Source organism: Zalophus californianus, chromosome X (genome assembly GCF_009762305.2).
Source record: "Zalophus californianus isolate mZalCal1 chromosome X, mZalCal1.pri.v2, whole genome shotgun sequence".
NCBI lineage: Eukaryota > Metazoa > Chordata > Mammalia > Carnivora > Otariidae > Zalophus > Zalophus californianus.
In genome coordinates, this window is record NC_045612.1 from 27524836 (window position 1) to 27545851 (window position 21016).

The 21016-nt window shown below is 40.1% G+C and overlaps 1 protein-coding gene across 6 annotated transcripts in view; it reads right to left on the reverse strand.

Moving 5' to 3' along the window:
• GRIA3 (glutamate ionotropic receptor AMPA type subunit 3) overlaps positions 1–21016 on the reverse strand; it is a 279988-nt gene that overhangs the window by 95823 nt on the left and 163149 nt on the right. For all 6 annotated transcript variants that reach the window (XR_003522558.2, XM_027607886.2, XM_027607887.2 and 3 more), the window contains 2 exons: positions 20334–20387; positions 2715–2876 (listed from right to left, as the gene is read on the reverse strand). Coding sequence is in view for 5 of the 6 variants with exons in the window: in XM_027607886.2 (XP_027463687.1) it covers positions 2715–2876; positions 20334–20387 (216 nt within the window). In the remaining variant the exon portion in view is untranslated. The remainder of the gene's footprint in view (positions 1–2714; positions 2877–20333; positions 20388–21016) is intronic.

Here is a 21016-nt window from a genome sequence, read left to right on the forward strand (position 1 = left end):
TCTGATTGCTATAGAGCGAGTTTCCATGACTAATACTAAGCAAAAGCAATCTGAAAGTTGTAACCATCTATTTATAGATTCCATTTTCTTAAGCTATTTAAAGGGTTTTACTTACAAACCCCTCTTCTCAGCAAGTTCTGAGAACTTTACTTTATACATACCATGAGTTATCAATGAATAATCCAGAGCTAAGATTGTTCTCCTCTTTTGTACAACCTCTACAACTTCTGAGCAAACATAAACTACTCTGTAGTATACTTTTCATCCTTTTACCCTTGTCCATTTTTTTTTTTTTTGGTGCCTAAGACACAGTGCCTGACACTTGGTAGGTACCTCTTAAAATATTGCATAAATGAATTTCTTGACTCTACCTATTATCTGTTAAATCTAAGGATGGCAAAGCAGTAGACAGGCAGTTTATGAAAATCCAAATTTGTATAAGCTCACTTAAATGTAGTGGGTGGATTTAGTATATTGAATTTGAATGTAAGTACAAAATTTGAATCATCAGGGAAATGCAAATCAAAAGCACAGGAGATATCACCTCACACCTGTTACAATGGCTAGAATCAAAAGGACAGGAAATAATGAGTGTTGGCAAAAATGTGGAGTAAAGAGAACCCTCTTGCACTGTTGGTGGAAATGTAAGCTGGTGTAGCTACTATGGAAAACAGTATGGAGGTGCCTCAAAAAATTAAAAATAGAAATACCATATGATCTAGCAATTCCACTTCTGGGTATTTATTTCAAAAGAAACAAAATCACTATTACAAAAAGATATCTGCGGTTCAGTGCTGCATTATTTACAATATCCAAAACATGGAAACAATCTAAGTGTCCATCAACAAATGAGTGGATAAAGAAAATATGGTATATACATACAGTGGAATATTATTCAGCCACAAAAAGGAAGGAAATGCTGCTATTTGTGACAGGATGGATGAACCTTGAGGGCATTATGCTAAATGAAATTAAGTCAGACAGAGAAAGACAAATACTGTGTGATCTCACTTAAATACAGAATCTAAAAAAAAAAACCAAAAAACCCCGAACTCATAGAAATAGAGAACAGACTGGTGGTTGCCAGAGGTGGGGGGTGGGGAGTGGGGGTAGGCGAAGTGGGTGGAGGTGGTCGAAAAGGTACAGACTTCCAGTTATAAGATAAACAAGTCCTGGGTTTGTAAGGTACACCACAGTGACTATGGTTAACAGTACTGTATTGTATTTTGAAAGTTGCTAAGAGTAGATTTTAAAAGTTCTCATCACAAGAAAAAATTGTAACTACGGTAGTGGTGGATGGTAAATAAAGTTATTGTGGTAATCATTTTGAGATATATACATCTACCAAGTCATTATGCTATATACCTAAAACTAACTTAATGCTGTGAGTCAATTATATCTCAATAAAAATTAAAATAATTATCCTAAAAAATTGGACTGCAAACCCTAACCCTAACATCACAGGGATTGTAACCATACTTGCTGAAACATATAAGGACACCTGATCTGACCATGGGACAGAACGTTTTAAAATGGGACTTCCCTGGAAAAATCCAGCATGTATACTATAATCACTACAACTTACAGAATACCACTAAACTAGTGAGTGGCTTAAATGAATGAACAAATTATGTGTAACTTACTACTTTTCTCGAACATAGCAATTGTATAAAGTCAGGGCCCACTTGTATTATGGTCTGATGTGACTCATTTAGGGTGGACCTGACTAGGTGATACAGAATGTGTCTCTTGTCTGGTCTTATGGCCCCTTTGTTCTCCCTTATTCTATTCTTGCTGGGGAGGATGTGAGGATGGGTATCTTGAAGCCACGAGAAAAGAACTATTCACCCCCTTTCCTTTTTACGGGAAAGGCCTTGACTCTACTTTGATTCTTTATCTTGATCACAGGGATCCCACAGCCATGGTAGGTACATACTTTCACTATATAAGGAAGGAAGAATTTAAAGTCTGTGTCATACTTGGATCGATGCACTGAGGGAACGGTTACTTAAAACATACACTTGAAGGATCCTTTGTGTTACATGAATAACTTTCCCGTAATTTATCTGTTTTAATTCCTAATTTTTAAATAATAGGATTTCTATCCATAGGGGAACGCATGTGAAAAATGTGCACTGTAAGCATGACTTTCTACCTTTAATATTCTTATCTTGGTTTCATGAAAATGAGCAACTTAGGTAATCAATTATTTTTAAAGATACTTTTCCAGGCAGCAAAACATATCCATTCAATATACGTATAGGCAACACGCACTCTGTATGAGAGCCCAATTCACTTGGGTGTACTGAGATTCATGAAACTTATTAACACAAAGCAATCACATAAATAATGTAAAATCTAATTTTCTGTTTCAGACTATCAATCTTCCTTACCTATTCCCACAGCCCCCACTCTTTGCCCGACTCAGGTTCTTATAATATTGTAAATTGTTATGAGCATGTTACAAATGAACTTCATTAAAAAATTAGTTAACATTGCCAAACCCTGGGTTTTAAAAGACCTCCTTCTCAATTGCTTCTTTATTTGCAAGTTTAGTTTTCCAATGCAGCAACACCTGCCGCTTGGTTTTTAGCATCGTTGAAATACTTCTGAGTGAAGACCACTCGATCACAGGATGGCCGTAAATATATAAAGGCCATACTGAGATGCTGTGAAAAGTTGGCCTAAGGTTTCTGCATGCCATGGGACATTACCTTTAGTGGTGCATTCTTGGCTTCCGGGAATTCCCTTTCGTCTAGCCTCACCCAGCGCTGAATAAACTGCTGAACCATAGGGTTTTCGTTGTTGACAATCTGGAATCCGGTAATGTTGGCTCCCCCGTGCATGACTCTTTCTAGCAAGATATCGGTAAAACCCTAGAAAGAGAGTGAAAGAGAATCATTATTGTGGGAGGTGGTGCGTTCTTAACTCTATCTGTTGGTTAGAACGCTAAGGAAGAAATGAAAAGTCCTTCCTCAGGATCACTCTTTACCAATCAAGAAAACCTGGAACACGGTGTTATATGTCAATTACATCTCAATTACAACAACAACGATGAGGACAGATACAAAAAAAATGCTGGCTATGGACTAATTCTTAGGGCTCTATGTCTCCAAAATTATAGGCACGATGGAGAAAATATGCATTCTTCCATTTTAGTGCCTGTGTCTTTATTTAGTATAGCTGCTGCATGGACAAACACAGGTGCCAACTTCAAGCAAATGTTTTGATTTGTTTCATCTACCTGTATTTTTAGTCTTTCTTCACTGAGTACAAATACAATGCTTCCTGTAACTGGGAAAGTATTGAAACGTTTGACCCTAACTAGAGGTTTAAAATTTTTTCTTGAGCGTAACATGCCAAGCACAGCAGATTGCTTCCGATTCTAATGATGAGTACTTTCAACATTTGTGACTTACAGAAATGCCAAAGGGTGAAACTGACAGCTTGGTTGTATACGATGGTACAAACCCCAGGGTATGTCTCACACGTGTTTATAAACAAGTCTCGACATCTACTTCAGGTCACCCACCATTTTCTTCTCTCACTCTGGTTACCATCTGGTGTCTCTGTCACCTAAGCCTTCTGAAGGAATCTCTTCAGGTTCACACCAAGCCATCCCCACCTGGGTACTGGCAGCTCCACTGGGCTCTGCTCTCTTCTGGAACACTTCTCCCAGGAATCTCACTATTGCTGCTGGATGCCTGGCTCTTGCTAGTTGTAGTGGAATTTAGGTCCTCAATGCACTGAAGCCAACATTTATATTCATAAATGGGGAGAATTCTTCCTCCCTTCTTTAGACTCTCCTGCCCAACACTTTAATATAAAATTTTCAAATATATAAAAAAATTGAAAGAATTGTACAGTGAATACCCATATAGTCTCAACTTAGATTTCACAATTAGTATTTTTCTATCCATCCATCAATCCATTTCATTTTTTGGATGCATTTCAAAGTAAGTTGTGGACATTAGTATACTTCACACCAGAAGACTTTGGCAGGCAGGTCATTAACTAGAGTTCAGTGTTGTTTGCATCTTTCTTTCTTTCTGGTAAAATTTACTTCCAATTAAACAGACAAATCTTAAATGTAGCACTTGATGAGTTCTGATAAATGCATATACCTGTTAGTCCTCTAAAGTTTTTTTTGCAATCCAAGTTTTTTTAAAGATTTTATTTGTTTATTTGTCACAGAGAGAGAGAGAGCACAAGCAGGGGTAGTGGAAAGCAGAGGGAGAAACAGGCTCCCCACTGAGCAAGGAGCCCGATGTGGGGCTCCATCCCAGGACCCTGGGATCATGACCTGAGCCGAAGGCAGATGCTTAACCGACTGAGCCACCCAGGCATCCCAACATTCCAAGTTTTTATTGAAGTATAACAAGCATATAGAAAAATACACATATCTTTAAGTATATAACCTGATGAATTCTCACAAACTGAACACATAAATGTAACCAATATCCAGAAGGGTCCCCTCTGTGTGCCTCTCTAGTCACACCCCTACCCCAACTTCTTTTAATTCACCTTTCTTTATATTTTAGTGATACAGCTTTTTCTTTTTTTTGGTCTGATATTATAAAAGTATATTTCCTTACATTGATCTAAAAGTCAATGAAAATTAAAATACTAGTTGGATTTTATTTTATTTTATTATGTTATGTTAATCACCTTACATTATATCATTAGTTTTTGATGTAGTGTTCCATGATTCATTGTTTGCGTATAACATCCAGTGCTCCATTCAATACATGCCCTCTTTAATACCCATCACCAGGCTAACCCATCTCCCCACCCCTCCCCTCTAGAACCCTCAGTTTGTTTCTCAGAGTCCATAGTCTCTCATGGTTCGTCTCCCCCTCCAATTCCCCCCCTTCATTTTTCCCTTCCTACTATCTTCTTTTTTTTTTAACATATAATGTATTATTTGTTTCAGAGGTACAGGTCTGTGATTCAACAGTCTTACACAATTCACAGTGCTCACCATAGCACATACCCTCCCCAATATCTATCACCCAGCCACCCCATGCCTCCCACCACCCCAACTCCAGCAACCCTCAGTTTGTTTCCTGAGACTAAGAATTCCTCATGTCAGTGAGATCATATGATACATGTCTTTCTCTGATTGACTTATTTCGCTCAGCATAATACCCTCCAGTTCCATCCACATCATTGCAAATGGCAAGATTTCATTCCTTTTGATGGTTGCATAATATTCCATTGTATATATATACCACATCTTCTTTATCCATTCATCTGTCGATGGACATCTTGGCCCGTGAAACAGCTTTTTCACTTACTACTTGCAGCCCCCTCCCTCTTGCTTTCACAAGTGGGCCTTGAGTCCATGGGGACTGGACAAAGGGTTTGCATCACTGAGTATCATTCCTCCTTTCTGGTAATCAAAAAGCTGTTTTCAAAGTTAACATTAACTTGTTAGGTTGAGGTTTGTCCCAAAGTCCTCCTTCATGAAGGGAACTAAGAGAGCTTTCTTCCATTTGCTGCCCCCTGCACTACAATCAGCAAGGAGACTTACTTGGTATGAAGTCTAGTAGAGGCTCCAACTGGGGCTTAAGCCTGTTACCCAACTCCCCACTCCCACCCCCTAACACATATACAAATAAAGAGCCTGGGACAAAATTTTAACAAATGGCTTTAATTCACTCACTGTGCCAAACTGTATTTGTCAGTTAACAAGTATTACGCAAGAACATTGACCAACTGTGCACCTGCCTGCTGGAGGGAATGAAGAGTGGGCCTTCTGATGCTGTCCCGTGTCTTAAAAGCCTGGGCTGGACAAGGGGAGCACCTTTCCTTGAAAGAAGGGGGTTGAGAATGCTTGTGCCACCATCCTGGTCTTCAGGGTCAATGGCCACAGCATATACTAGGATGCAGTATCTCTTATGCCCCTCACACTTTGATAAGCATCACACTCCTGTTTTCCTAATATCCAGAGCAGGGTAAATGGCAACATAGAATTAACAAAAGAGAGGGAGAGAGAGAGGACCCCGGGACTTTCACATCTGTCTTAAGGCATAACAGCCAGCGCTTTGGTCTGCTTACTCACCATACTGTTCCTTTCCAGAAAGATGTTCCCTCACCTTTTCTTGGCGGGGATACTAAAGGGAGGGGTCCAGCTCAAATTTACATCACCAGTCACACCCACATACTCCCAGGAGGCTTCATTCTGTCATGCAGCCCCCACATATTCCTGCTTAGGTATCTTCCTCTCCAATAGACACATTGTAATTTGAAAACATCTTTAGAGGCATACTCTGCACTCATCTTTCTACCACACAGCAACCATACCACTGAGGACCTAGAAGTTTCACAGTCAAACTATGGTTTATGACAGACATGCCTGGGAATGAGTTCTGGCACACCTCGGATTGGAATCAGCCTGGCTGTCCTCATGGGATGAACTGCATCCACAGCAACACAAATCAAGCCAGGGGAAGGTTACCTCAAACTGTTCTGGCTGGCAAGACCTATACAACACCGCTCCTACCGACTGCCCCGAGGGCTTATCCTTCCACAGGGGCAGAGAGCACTAACACGGCCCCCGCGGACAAAATGGAGAGAGAAGCATGGTAGAAAAAGAAAGGAGGTAACAGGCATTTAGGGAAATGAGGTTCTGGCTAACAGGCACAAGTTGGCTGACTCTTCATCATCCTATTTCTGAAACTCCTTTTTTAAAAAGAATTTTCTTTTTGTATCAAATATTGCTAAATCCCATGGTTCGAATGGCCATGGACAGTCCCCAAGATTATAAAAACTAAAATTGTTAGATTTTTTTTTGAAATGGCAACATACCCACCTCAAGTTTGAATCTAAATGCCAAATACTTCTACACCCTCTGTAAAAAGACTAATGTGAAAGAAATGACCACTAAACAGATAAAATGGGTAGATGACACAGAACAGTGACGAACAGTGGGGGAAAGAAGGAAGTTAGGAGAGAGTAGCAGAAACTGCCTGACTCTTAGCCACCCTTCCTTTCTGTTCAATTGTTTTAAAACATGTTCTGTTTTCTTTCACATATTTCCACTGTAGTTGTAGGTAAGCACAGCCCATGATGTTTTGAAAATTGAGGCCTGAGTCTCCCCAAAGCCTCAGCAAAGACACTAATTCAGCCGACCTGACCGCCAAACCTTCAACAGACAAGTGATGCTATGAGCAAATGGGGGAAAAGAGATAAATGGTAGGTATGGTGGCATCAGGGTAGAGATTCTGGTTTTCTTTCTCCACTTACCTTTTAACTTTAAATAATTATTCTTGCTTATAACCTCTTGCTAGATTTCCTTTTTTGAGCTTTTCATCCACAGTCCTTGAGTTTGGAAAACTAAGGACAAATGCCCTAGACTCTCTGTTAAGACAGTAACTGAACAGATCTGACCACCATAGATCCAGTAAATAACAGCAGAAAGGAAGAGGGAGAGTGAGAGCCTGGGGGATGGTAGAGGTTCGTGGTTTCTGGTCTGTCTTTTCTTGTTACCTCTTGATGATCTTTACTCGAAGTCTGCCACCCAAAGTCTGCACTTTGGGGGATTTTGATCCCCTGTCTTCCCTAAACCTTATAAAAATGTGCTTCCCTCTCCATCACATTGTGATCTACAAGTGGGACTTGCCATTCTGTCTGGTTTCTTGTTTTTGTTTTTTGAGAACTGAAGTCTCTGGCCACTCTGAAGCCTTTGTAAAATTGCCCACACAGATTTTATCACCCAAAAGCCACTAGGTAAAAGTGGAGAAGGGAAAGGGCGGGGTTAAGAAATTAGAGACAGATCTTTAGGAGAGAACTACTTTCCTCCTAGTCCCCCATGTCCTTCCTTCCCATGATCACCAGCACTGGGGGATGGCTACCAAAATCTGCTATGTGGCAAATTTAGAGTTCTTAAGTACTTAAAACTTCTGGAAAAATCTAATGACTCAAAATAGATGAAAGACCTAAATGTGAGAGAGGAATCTATCAAAATCCTAGAAGAGAAGATAGGCAGCAACCTCTTTGACCTTAGCCGCAGCGACTTCTTGCTAGACATGTCTCCAGAGGCAAGGGAAACAAAAGCAAAAATGAACTACTGGGACTTCATCAAGATAAAAACTTCTGCACAGCAAACAATCAACAAAACTAAAAGGCAACCTATGGGATGGGAGAAAATATTCACAAATGACATATCAAATAAAGGGCTGGTATCAAAATCTATAAAGAACTTAGCAGACTCAACAGCCCAAAACCAAAAAATCCAGTCAAGAAATGGGCAGAAGACATGAAGAGACATTTCTCCAAAGAAGACATACAAATGGCTAACAGACACATGAGAAAATCAACATCACTTGGCATCATGGAAATACAAATCAAAAACCACAATGAGATACCACCTCACACTGGTCAGAATGGCTAAAATTAACATCTCAGGAAATGACAGATGATGGGGAGGATGTGGAGAAAGGGGAACCCTCCTACACTGTTGGTGGGAATGCAAATTGGTGCAGCCACTCTGGAAAACAGGATGGAAGTTCCTCAAAAAGTTAAAAATAGAGCTACCCTATGACCCAGCAATTGCACTACTAAGTATTTATCCAAAGGATACAAATATAGTGATTTGAAGGGCATATGCACCCCAATATTTATATCAGCCATGTCCACAATAACCAAACTATGGAAAGAGCCCAAATGTCCATTGACAGATGAATGGATAAACAATAGCATATTACTCAGCCATCAAAAAGAATGAAATCTTGCCATTTGCAATGGTGTGAATGGAACCAAGAAAGTATTATGCTAAGTGAAATAAGTCAGTCAGAGAAAGACAAATACCATATGATTTCACTCATATGTGGAATTTAAAAAACAAAACAGATAAACATAGGGGAAGTGAAGGAAAAATAAAATAAAATGAAAACAGGAGGGCAAGCCATAAGAAACTCTTAACTCTAGGAAACAAACTGAGGGTTGCTGGAGGGGAGGGGGGTAGGGGGATGGGGTAACTGGGTGATGAGCATTAAGGAGGGCACTTGATGGAATGAGCACTGGGTGTTGTATGCAAGTGATGAATCACTAAATTCTACCCCTGAAACTAATAATATACTATATGTTAACTAAATTAAATTTAAATAACAAATTAAAAAAGAAAAAATCTCTAAGGAAATATGGCTCAAAAAAAAAAAATCTAATGATGCAAAGTTAGGCTTTCAACACCCAAACCCAAGAAGTAAAATGGGAAAGAGATGGGGTTGTTAGGGGTGGGGAGTAGTGGAGGAAGGCATCCTACCTGTCTGCCTGCCAGCTGTCAAATTGTTTTCCACAGCCAGCTACCTCAGACTACACCCCTGAAGCTGCTCAGTTTTTATCATGTGACTTTTTCCAGAAAGTTCCATTCTCACTCCTCCTTGACAGAAACACACATGGGGTGGGACACAGTTCCCCCAGCCAATTGGCTCTGAACCCTCTCATGAGCCCTCCTTCTGTCACATGTACGCTTAAGTATTCCCACTCAGGCTTCTCTCTGGCCCACAGGCCTAGCCTCTCCTTATACTCCAGTTCTAACTCGGTCCCCTGAAAATGTCTGTGAGTAGTAGTACAGTGACCAGACAGCAATACATGTAAATAGATAAAGATTTTAAAAAAATTGTTATTAGAGAATTCTTGTCTTTAAAAAAAGTATAAGTTTGATTACCGGTTTAAATATGTGATAAATGAGTTCACAAGGTTCTGCTTTTTCACTCATGCTCTTGGCTCAAAACTAAATTGACATTTGGTTTAAAGTTCTTTAAGTCTTTTTAGTTTGTTCTGACTTTTTTTTCAGGGTTTATGTGCCTGACCTGAGTACTTTTCCCAATGGCGACTGCTCAAAAAAGGACAGAAAACCCATATCCTTTTGTTTAATACATGTATTTTAGCATGTCTGACTCCAAAAGAAATTTGTGTCATGAATTCTATTTTCTCACTGAGCTTCATCTGCTATTAAAAATTATGCATTTTAAAATAACATATTTTTATCAAAAATAAAATGTTCCAGTGGATTTCTTTGATATTTTGTGTGGGAAAAAATGGCTCATTTTGCTTAAGCAGGTTGCTGTTTTATAGCAACTGTTCTATCCCTTTGCTGAATCATAGCAGTTCATTTTTTGCTTAAAAACTGGTTTCGTCTTCTGGCATCTCCTATCCAAACAAAGATACTAGAATTTCTTCTTTGTTTTTTCTTTACCTTTTTTTCCATTTTTAATTTTGAGTGTGGAGGTAGTCATGATTTCTCATCTAGCTGGCCTCTGAGAACCTATTTTTTCAAGAGGATGACACTTATCATACATAGTACCTCAGCCGATGAATTTGTTACATGTTGAAGCTTTAGAGTCTATAACACAAATTAACTCTTGTTTTCTTTTGGAATTTTTGATTTGAGTTCACTTTGAATGAGACACCAATGAGTCTCCAATTAGAGCCTGTCTCATACTCCAGCACCCCTTTCCTAACTGCCTGTTGATTAAAATAACTTCCATACTCCCTGAGCATCTTAAAAAGAATGTGCCCCAAGGGATAGTTATTTTATTCCCTCAAAATCTCTTCCTCTTCCTGGATCCCTTCTTTTAATTAATGTGCTTTAGACCTACGGGGTCATTGGGTGTGAGGCCCATACCCCTGTATTTTTATAAATTCATCAAGTGACTTGGAAGCACAAGTGGGTTTGAGACCCACTGGCCTAGATTATTGTCCTAGCTTCCTAGTTGGTGCTCTAAAGTCCAGTTCTTTACCTCTCCAGTTCATTCTTCACATAATAAATTTACTTTCCTGGGATGCCTGGGTGGCTCAGTTGGTTGAGTAACCAACTCAATTTCAGCTCAGGTCATGATCTCAGGGTCCTGGGATCAAGCCCTGCGTCAGGCACTGTGCTCAGCGGGGAGTCTGCTTGAGATTCTCTCTCTCCCTTGCCTTCTGCCCCTCCCTCAACTCATGTTTTCTTTTGCTCTCTCTCAAATAAATAAATAAATAAATAAATAAATAAATAAATAAATACACTTACCTTCCTAAAATACCAGTTAGGGCATAATATTCCTTTCCTCAAATCATTGCAATGATTCCCTACTTTCTACAGATGTATTAACAGCCAAATGTCTTGACTTGGCCTTTGAGAATTTCCATTATTTGTTATTTTCTGCTCCCCTGGCTCATCTGTACCACTTCCTTCAAGAGACCTCATGCTCTAGTCATATCATGCCCTTTTGAACAGTGCTACCTTCATCTGCTTCATCACTGACAGCTCTGGCTCTCTCTACTGAAATTTCATTCTTCAAGAACCATTTCCTTTAGTAAAATAATGACTAAGGAAGATCGATATCAAATTTGTCCCTACAATCTCTACCAGGTAGTAGGAGGGCCCCTTTGTAATCCTTTTTGGCCAATTATTATGTAAGCTCTTGCACATTGTTGACTGCTTATGGGCTTTTGTCCTTCTTCATTACTGCATGCCTTCCCATGCCTTCCATGGAATAAGTATATATGTATTGTCACAGCATCCCTGCTAAGTGACTCCAAGGTTCCCAATTCCCTGCTGTACTAGGTGGAATTTCTGTTGAGCCCATTTTACTATTTCATAGGGATTTTATTAACTAGATGTGATGCTGAGGTACTCAATGACTTTTGCTTAGACTGGACTTAACAAGTTCTAGTGCTGCTTGTGTCTCACCAGTTCTGTTTGATTAAAATTGTTGTTGTTTGGCTAATTTCCAGGATGGTATCTTTTCCTTTAGTTGGGCCAAAACAGTGTGCAGAGGGAGAGATGAAAAGAGATGAGAGAAGGCAGAGGAAGACTGGAGGCGATCCTAGTGCTCACAGATAGGATGAGTTGAAACTCTACTTTCTCATTTTTTTATGTTTTGGGTATCTGTGCAGTTGACTATTTGCCTCTATGTAACAATGGCAATATTTGTTGGAAATATGGATATAATCTCCAGGAGTTAGTCCCTTGAGAGGGAAACCTACTCATTTGGATTTGTAAATTCTGCTATATTTCATCAACCACTTCTCGATCATGATACATCTGTTTGAGCCAGTGTACTGTTGCCCACATCTGAATGCAACTTTATAAAATCAACCATGATTTTGTGTCTAAGCAGTTCACATGGGGACTTGTAAGCTACCCTTTACTGACTGATTCTCCAGGGTCATCTTTTATACAGATACTGGCTACACAATTGGCATCCAAACACAGATTATCCCCATTTGAGAATAGCCAGGCAAGTCAGTTTGCAAAGATTCAAATGACTTTAGTGTTATCCTGTCTCCCTTGATATATACATACTGTAATTCAATTTCCTTCTGGTACTATGGATAATGGAGAGTTGCAAATAAATATATTCAAAGCTTACTTTTTAGAGCACTTATTTTCAAGATATTATGTAGAGATTTCCTTCATATAATACTATTCTTAAGGTACATTTTGTTCCGAAAGGAAAACAGAGACAAGATAAGTTGGGTGACTTTCATTGAGTTGAGAGCAGATTATGGGTGAGAAATGGGAAAAGTGGCTTGCCTATAGGGAAGATAAAAGCAGTAGAAAGAGGGTTGGGAAGCTGCCAAGAGCAAGTATCTATCTCATAATTTGGATGAAGGCTGGCTCTGTCTTTAGTGTCGCTTGAATTGTTCATGTGGGTGATACTTCGATTGGGAAATGCATATTAATTGTGGTGACTCAAGTTACCAGGTTGCTAATGAGAGACACAGGTCTTTTTCTAGAAGCAGGTCCATCCTCCTGGGAGGGTGTAGTGTGTAGAGTTGAAGATTACACCATATAAATTAACACTTGATTATAGGTTGCTTGTATTGTTAGCTCACTGTTCTAGTCTCTAATCCAATCAACATACTTTGAAACCTTTTAAGTGCTATCCATTGGTAAGATGGTGAGCCATATCAAACTTGCCCTGACCTCACGGCACTTTAGTCCAGTGGGAATTATTTATATGAATATAAGTTGATATAAGTGCTATTAGTAGGAAAAATAGCCACCAATCTCTTTTATTAATAGTTGTATGGAGGCATAATTTAAATACCATAAAATCCATCCATTTGACACTGATTTTTTTAAAGCAAAAATTGGATCATGCGCCCCCGCCCCAGCTTGAAATTCTTCAGTGGCTTTCTGTCACTGTTGAAAACAGCTAAAACTCCCTTAACCAGGCTTACTAACACCTTACATAATCTGGAACTCACTCTGCTCTAGCCAAAATTGCCTTCTGACTGTTCAGAGAAGGTATCAAACTCCTTTCTGCCTCAGGACCTTGGCACATGCTGTTCCCTATGTGTGATATGAACATTCCCGATTCTTTATATAATTGGATCGTTCTCATTTGGATCATTGTTTCAAAGTCATCTTTTCTGAAAGGTCTTGTCTGGCCATGCTATGCAGAATTTTGATTCTCCATACTCTGCCTTCTCTTCATTCCCTGTCCTAACACCTGTTCTGTCTCCATGTCAATTATCATAAGCTCTGCAAGTTTTATCTGTCCATTATGACTATAAGGCTCTTAAGGACACCACCCTCTGTCTTCCTTGCAGGGGAGCAAACAAGGTATTGGGCATACAAGTGATACAGAGGAAAAATAACTTACTCTAAAGATCTTTAGAGAAATTGTATGTGGACTGGTGCTGGTCTGCTGTTTGTTAGTAATCAGAGATGAAATAAGGAAAGAAACAGAAAGCAAGCTTTTACAAACATTTATAGCAATTTGACAGGGTAATATTATGTCTGTTAAGTGTAATACTAAAAAATTTGGCTTGTATTTTTATATATCTTGTTTTGTTTATTTCATGTTTTTAGTAATTTACTTCTATTGATCTGTGAAAATTTGGAGGAAAAAACTGGCCCTTCTTCACAGATAGTTTGAGAAGCACTGTTTTAGAGGACATGATTTGAGAGCCTGGGGACGAAAACAGAATTCTTTCAATTTATCTTGCTAGAACATTGGCTAGAAGGTGATCTTTCCTTGTTGAGAGAGAGAGAAGGAGAAAGGGACGAAGGGACGGTCGACTACAATGGGACATTTTTGGACAGGGAGAATGGGAGTCTCAAAGTTGGCAACTTTAAGTTGACAAGTGCCTGTGGGTTTCTAAATGCCAGGTAGGAAGTTGGACCCCAGCCCAGTCTACAACTCCTCATTCCCTTGGTGCTCTGCTGTAACCTATCTCCGTTTGGAGAAGAAAGTGAATCCTCAGCCACCAGAGAAGTTGTGTACCTAGGGGAGGAGGCTGGGCTCCTGGCATTTGGGACCAGTGGGGACTTTTCCCTTCAATTCTACCTCTTTTCAATCCTACCCCTTCAATGCTGCCTCTGTAAGGCCAGGCTCCAGCCCAGTGAACTCTGTGTTTACATGCCAGCTTCTGAGGTGGCATTGTTCACAACACATGGTTTTGAGCATTTGAAGTTTTTTTAGAGAAGGAGAAGAGGGAGAGAGAGAGAGTAAGCAAGCAAGTAAGCAGAGAGAGAGAGAGAGAGAGAGAGAGAGAATCTTAAGCAGGCTTCATGTCCAGCATGGAGCCTGACGCAGGGCTTAATCTCAAAACTCTGAGATCATGACCTGACCTGGATGCTTAACTGACTGAGCCACCCAGGTGCCCCGAACATTTAAATTTTCTGTTTAGAACATAAAAATGGAAGAACAAAGGAAGGGAAAGAGTAGCAAGCAAAACAAAAGACCTGGAAGGGGAAGGGAGCAGAAGGGAACAGTTGTTATTGGCAAGCAAAACACATGACCCAATCTCACGTGAAGGTGTTTTCTCTCTAAACAAAGTGGGCCCCTCTCTGTTTCAAGTACATTCCAAGATCTAGTAGGCTGCAGAGTTCACTTCTTCAAGCTTACATTATTCCTGGTTGCCTCTTTTGGGTTCTGTGTTATGAATGGTGCTTTTGTTTTAGTAAAAATTTGAAAAAATTAAATGTAAGCTAGTGCCCCCCCATTATTTCCTGGCATGTTAATAATATGAATGGGGCAAATAGGGAGGGAAAGAGAAAAGAGGGAGCAAGAGCAAGAGGGGAGATGAGAGAGCAGGAGAGAGGGGTGGGTGTGTGTGTGTGTGCATGTGTGTGTGTGCATGTGTGTGTGTGTGTGTGAGAGAGAGAGAGAGAGAGAGAGAGAGAGAGATGGAAGAGGGAATGTGGCAGGAGAGAAGAGAGTGATGGACAGATATAATTGGTGCCTGTTAAGATGCATTTCATATTGGCTCTTGGACAGGTTTCAAACCCCTATTCATAAGGCTCTCCTTGGTTTAAGCCTTTTTCTCTCTGATCACTTTACTCTCATAAATGTATAGTTTGTATTTCATTCATATGCATTTATGTCTTTGCAAATGTTCTTATGTGACCTTTGTGGGGCTGGCCTTTTGTCTCACTGAGATGCTTGAGTGGGTCAAAGGGCAAGAGCAAGGTGCTCTGTCGAGTCTGCTCAACCTGCACTGGAGGCCTAGCTTTGGCAATGGATTAGCTCTGAGACTTTGGGCAAGTCACGTATTTTTTTCTGAGCCCATTTTCCTGTTCTCTAAAAAGCTTAGGGAGGTGACTAGATAAGACGTCTCTCCTCATGAGAGTTCTGAGTAAATTTAGTAAGAAATCTAAAGAAAATAGCGGGCATAGCAGAGAGGAGCCTGAGATATGTTAGCTTCCTTTTCTTTGCTTCCCTAGCACAATGGCGTCCTTGACTGCCTGCTCATGAGGCCCCTCTACCAGTGGCAGCTACATGACCTAACTTCCACTTGTAGGGTCAACAACAGTCCCCCACTCTGGGGTTGGTCTTGACCTAGGCAGAGAAACTGTTGGGTCTTCTAAGATAGTGGTTAACTGGCACAGCACTGAATGAGTCTAGTATGGCTCATGTTCTCCCCTAGGCACCCCAAATGCTTGGGTTTTTTTCTTTTTTTGGTCTTATTTTTGGGGCTGGGTGCTGAACATCTGTTGCTGGACCATCTCAGCCCAGATCTAATTCATTTTGTGTTGACCACAAGGTAGTTTTGATTGATCCTTCAGATCCTCAGCTGTGTTCAGAACGTAGGTAAGGGTACTCATACCCCTCTTTGCTTCTGCCCACCTGGAATGATTTTAAGCCTGCTTAATGACTTTATATCTCTAAGGATAACAAGGCTCTGGTTTCGTTCCCCCATTTATATCCTCAGCTTCTGCCCAGCTATTGTGCCTATACTCTCACTCCTGGCCTTCTCTGGTCCAAACTGACCCTCCATGAGGGAAGAAATATAGAGCTGGAAGTGACCTTGGAGGTTTCCCAAATTTTAGTCATTAATATGCCACATATGCCACCTTTATAGTTTTTTGCCATAGAGGTGGATCATCTGAGCTGTAATTTACCTAATCTTTTTCTTTATATGGTCTAAATTTTTTTAACCTAAATATCTACTTTACCCTCATTCTAAAGAATGGTATCTGTAAAAATCACAGAAATGAGAGGATAGTTATCTTTTTGCATTACATATTTAATATAAATTCAAAAGTAATAAGTTTAAGAAATTTTGCTGTGTACTCCCTAAAATCATCTTGTGTACAAGTAGCACACTTAGGGAAATAGTAGTCTGGTCTAACTCTCCATTTTATGGATTAGGAAACCTGTTTCCTAGCTCCAGGTCTAGTGGTTGTTTTCATCATGCCTAGGGTTGTCAGTCTAGGGTTCTGCACACAATGATTGAGCTATCATTACAGACATATATGAAAAAATTAAATCACAATACACCACATTCCTGGGGATGCAGTGTAAAGGATCCTGATGCAGGACCTTGCCTTGGAAGAGAGAGAGAGGTTGCCTGACTGACAGAATGTATGCATGCTGGTTACCTCTGGTACCAGAGTGGCAAACATTACCATCTTAGAGTCCTGGAAGAGAACACAATTATGGAACCACTCCCCGCAAAATGACATCACCAACTGACACAGAATTTGTAAGAGACTCGCTCGCTCGCTCATCATTGGGATGTCCACCTCTGGTCTGTGTGTTCCCCAGATCACATCTCTGGCCTGTGCTTCTGATGGAATCTTTTGTTTCTTCCAGGGACTTCAACAAGGTAGAACTTTTCTGCAGCTTGTTGTCTGCTGTGAAATGTGCACCCTCACCCATGAGAGGCCTGTGTCGAAGCATTCCTGGACTATCTGAGTCTTCTCACTTCCGGATTGCTACCAGGGAAAGTCCATGTCAAAGCACATAGAAGTCTTTGCAGATAGATGGAGCTCCATTGGCAAGGGGCGCACGTGGCACTCTGGTACAGGTGATTCCAGAAAGCTTAGGGAAGCAGCGTGACTGTCTTTGATTTTGCATTTGTAGAAGAAGGCAGGGGTTCTGTGCTATTGTTATACCAAGACTCAGATTAGACTGTTCCCTTGTGTATCTGTCCTCAGCTTTAATCCAGCTGGCTCATTTTGAAAGGAAACATCTTAGCTCCACTTACCCTTTTTGACCATCTAAGGAACTTCTAAATAGTTTTGGGGGGTATCTATGCGCGCACACGCGCATGTGCATGCGTGTATGTCTTTGGTGGAGGTATTTGGGGTATTTTTGTCTGCTTTAAAAAACCTGAAAACCATGATGGGATAATCTGTCTCATTTTTTATCAGAGATTAGCAACAGTTCCTATCTCTCTTGTCTGCTTGCAATTTGATACAGAGTACCGGGACTTATGGAAACACATGGCTGAGTTCAAAGGAAAAGAAGGTCACTAGAGGAAAAGGAGTGGCAGCTCAAAGCATGGCGAACGAGTGCACGTTTTCATTAGGCAGACTGACGTAACGCTATGTATTACAGTCTTTCCGAAGGACCAGACTTTACTTGTTCTTGTCGTAGGCTTCCTCCCACTGTCTCATGATTCCGAGTCCTGGTTAGGCATTCAGTTAACCATTCTTTTCTCCAACCTTGTCCTAATGATTCTTTCTTGCAGTTCTAATGCTCCATAGGCTTTCATTTCTGTCAGGTCTGGGTCTCAAGTTGAAACCAAAGCTCGTCTGAAGGATTGTTGGTAGGAATAAGGAGGCCCATTTAGAATTCTAGAGTGCCGAAGGTCTCAATGTATCATCCAGTCATTGATGCGCATGGCTTGGATCTCCCTTTAAGATGGAACCTGCCTTGAGGAGTTGAGTGAGCTGATAGCCTCCAGTTTCAGGACCTGCCTCAGCTTTGAGGCAGGAGGTATGTGCTTCCTGAACAGCTGCCAGCCAATGGCTGAGCAAGATGGTGGTGCACTGGCTCGCTGTTTCGGGGCAGCATGGGGTTCTTTGCACTGGAACTCTCGGTTATGCTGGCCAAGACTTTCTTAGAACTATACCGCCATCTGAAGCTCTTCTCATCAAACTTCCTTTCCCTCTCCTTGGCTGATATCAGACCTGAATTGTGGTCTTAAGCTCTCCCTTCCCACTTGTGACCCTTTCTCTTTTATTTTTCACAGGTATCATTCCCAGTAAATGTCTTGCACTTCTAATGATATCTTAGCATCTGCTTCCAAAGGGCCCAACCATTACATCAAAGAACTCCCCCATTCCCATCTGAGTTTTACAGTAAGGAAACTGAAGTGACTTATGCAAGGTCCCATAGCTAGTTAGTAAGTAGCATAGCTAGTTCAAAGTAGCAAATTCCGTATGACAACCCAAACTTTCTGCCTTCGTTCAATGTTCTTTCCCAAACTTTAGTCATCCACATGCCACCACAGCCACATACACAAAAGCCAGACCTTGCCATATGTTTATTCCCCATGCTATTGCTTACGCGACACATTTAACACATTTGACACATTACAAAATGGATTCATTTGTTGTTAAATCTCTACGTTAGCCCTGTATGAAGTAATAATGTCCATGAAATTTGGATTTCAATGTGCTCATTTTATATTTTTCTAACACACAATAAATAATACATTACCATCATAATAAAAAAGTTTATGTGTGCACTATGTAAAGTCATCTCATGTACTGTCAGTGATGGGTGAACCCTGGGATGTATAAGGCAGAAAAGAAGGAAAAGGGGGACGGAAGGAAGGAAGGAAGGAAAGAAAAAAGGAAGGAAGGAAGGAGAGCAAAATACTTATTGATGAGAAAGAAATGGTAAAAACCCATCAGTAACTGCCCTCAGGTGCCTTGCTGTGACGTCCATATTTCCTGCCAAGCCCTGGTCTAACTTCCAGTGAGTAGCAAACATCCTTTACTTATTGGTTGCCTAAAAAAACCAAATTGAATGTATTTAGATGTAAATGAAGAATCAAGATTTCTCCTCCTAAAAGAGTCAATACATTTATCCCCCAAATGGTCTGAAGTGCTCCGCTTTGAGCAATTTATTGGAGAACAGGCACACTACATTTCAAAGCAGTAGCTCTAATCGTCATTTCATAAAGTGTTGGAAAACACACTTCCTAAGACAGAGGTTTAAGTAACATTTCCTTTCGTGTTTAAAAAATTTTAATCATTAAAACAAAATAAGATTTTTTTCTTTGATTTAAGAAATCTAAGAATATAATTATAATAATCTTTCACCTTTGTTGCTATTCTTTTGGTGTAAGAGCTCCATAATGATTATCATTCTGTTGTGCTAATGAAACAAGATCGGGGTTAGAACTCATGTTATGTTATAATGTAATAGATTCTTAGTATTACAGTGATAATTTAACATTTCTCTTTCATTTAGGGGGGATAGTATTATTCAGAACCTCTGCCAAAGAGATATTCCTGATTTAGAAGCCACTTTGTTAATTCCTAAACCAATTGTCTTTTTGGAGAAAGAACTATAAACTCACCTAAATGAAATACTAGCTTTTAGAGTTTCACAGATTTTTAAAGGCATGGGAAATGTGAAGGAAAAGATTCAAGTTGTGTTTCATTATAAGTATACAGGTGGCTGTATGCTTTGACAGGGTCCCTTGATGTTTTGTGTTCCAACCTACTTCTGGCATCTGATTTGAAAATATTTGGTAGTGATCTGCTTCTGGAAAGACAAACCCAGTACTGATATGCACATCTACTTGGGTTAACTGGGGAAAGAGTCCGTTTCCTGTGTCCCTTGTCCCTTGTGCTATATTTCAAACCTGTATAAAATGGTTTACATGTGAAATCCAAATCGGATCTAAGAAGAATCAGTCTCAAATTACTATGTTTTAAAAGAGGAGAGAATAAGAGCTTCACAGCTAAAACAGAGACAGCACAATTGAAAACAAGGCTATTGCATTCAGGTTTTGGCATTTACTGACTCATTTCTCCAAGTGTCTAAAGAACACATTAGGTTCTTTGTGTATTTCTTTTTTGGATGATTACGGACAACACAAACTAAATAGAATATATTGCCCTGGGATACAAAAACTCTGCTTGTTCTTACCAGGTTCGCAAGCATGTAGTGATAACCTCTTGAATGCTTCCCCAGGATCACAACCTGCAGAAGAAGAAAGAAGAAATATTGCTTATTTAAGAAGGGCATTTCCAATTGCCTAATCAATGGGAAGTGCAACCAATCGATGGGCTAGAGTGAATTACTTTTAAATGATCAACAGAGTTAGGTCTTTTGTATACAGTAAAACCATAGTTAATAGGACCAGAGTTCTTTTTGCACATTTCAATGTCAGGCAGAGAATACAGGAAGAATTGCTAACATTGAAGTTAAAAGTGTCAAAAACAAGGGAGAAAAAGCTCTCGAAATTGCCACTGTCACTAAAAATAGATGGCAGAAGTGATGAAGCTGCTGATCCCCCACCCATGAACTGGATTCTGTACTCAGCTGCTGAGATGGAAAATGGGCTGAACGTGTAATACAAATTAGAAAATAGAATGTACAGTACATTTTTTTTGTTGTTGTTATCTGGAATGCTTAGGGAATAGAACACTCTGGGAATGGGGTTAATGGGATTTTCAGGTTAATCGAGGTTACTTTTGCTTATTGAGACTTTTCTAAAATGCTTACCTTCTTTTTCCTGCCTTACTAGGAAAGATTTGTGACCATCTGTACAGCTTTTGCTGCTGGATGCTAGGCTGCAGGGCAGTGGGGGGGGGGGCGGATTGTCCCCT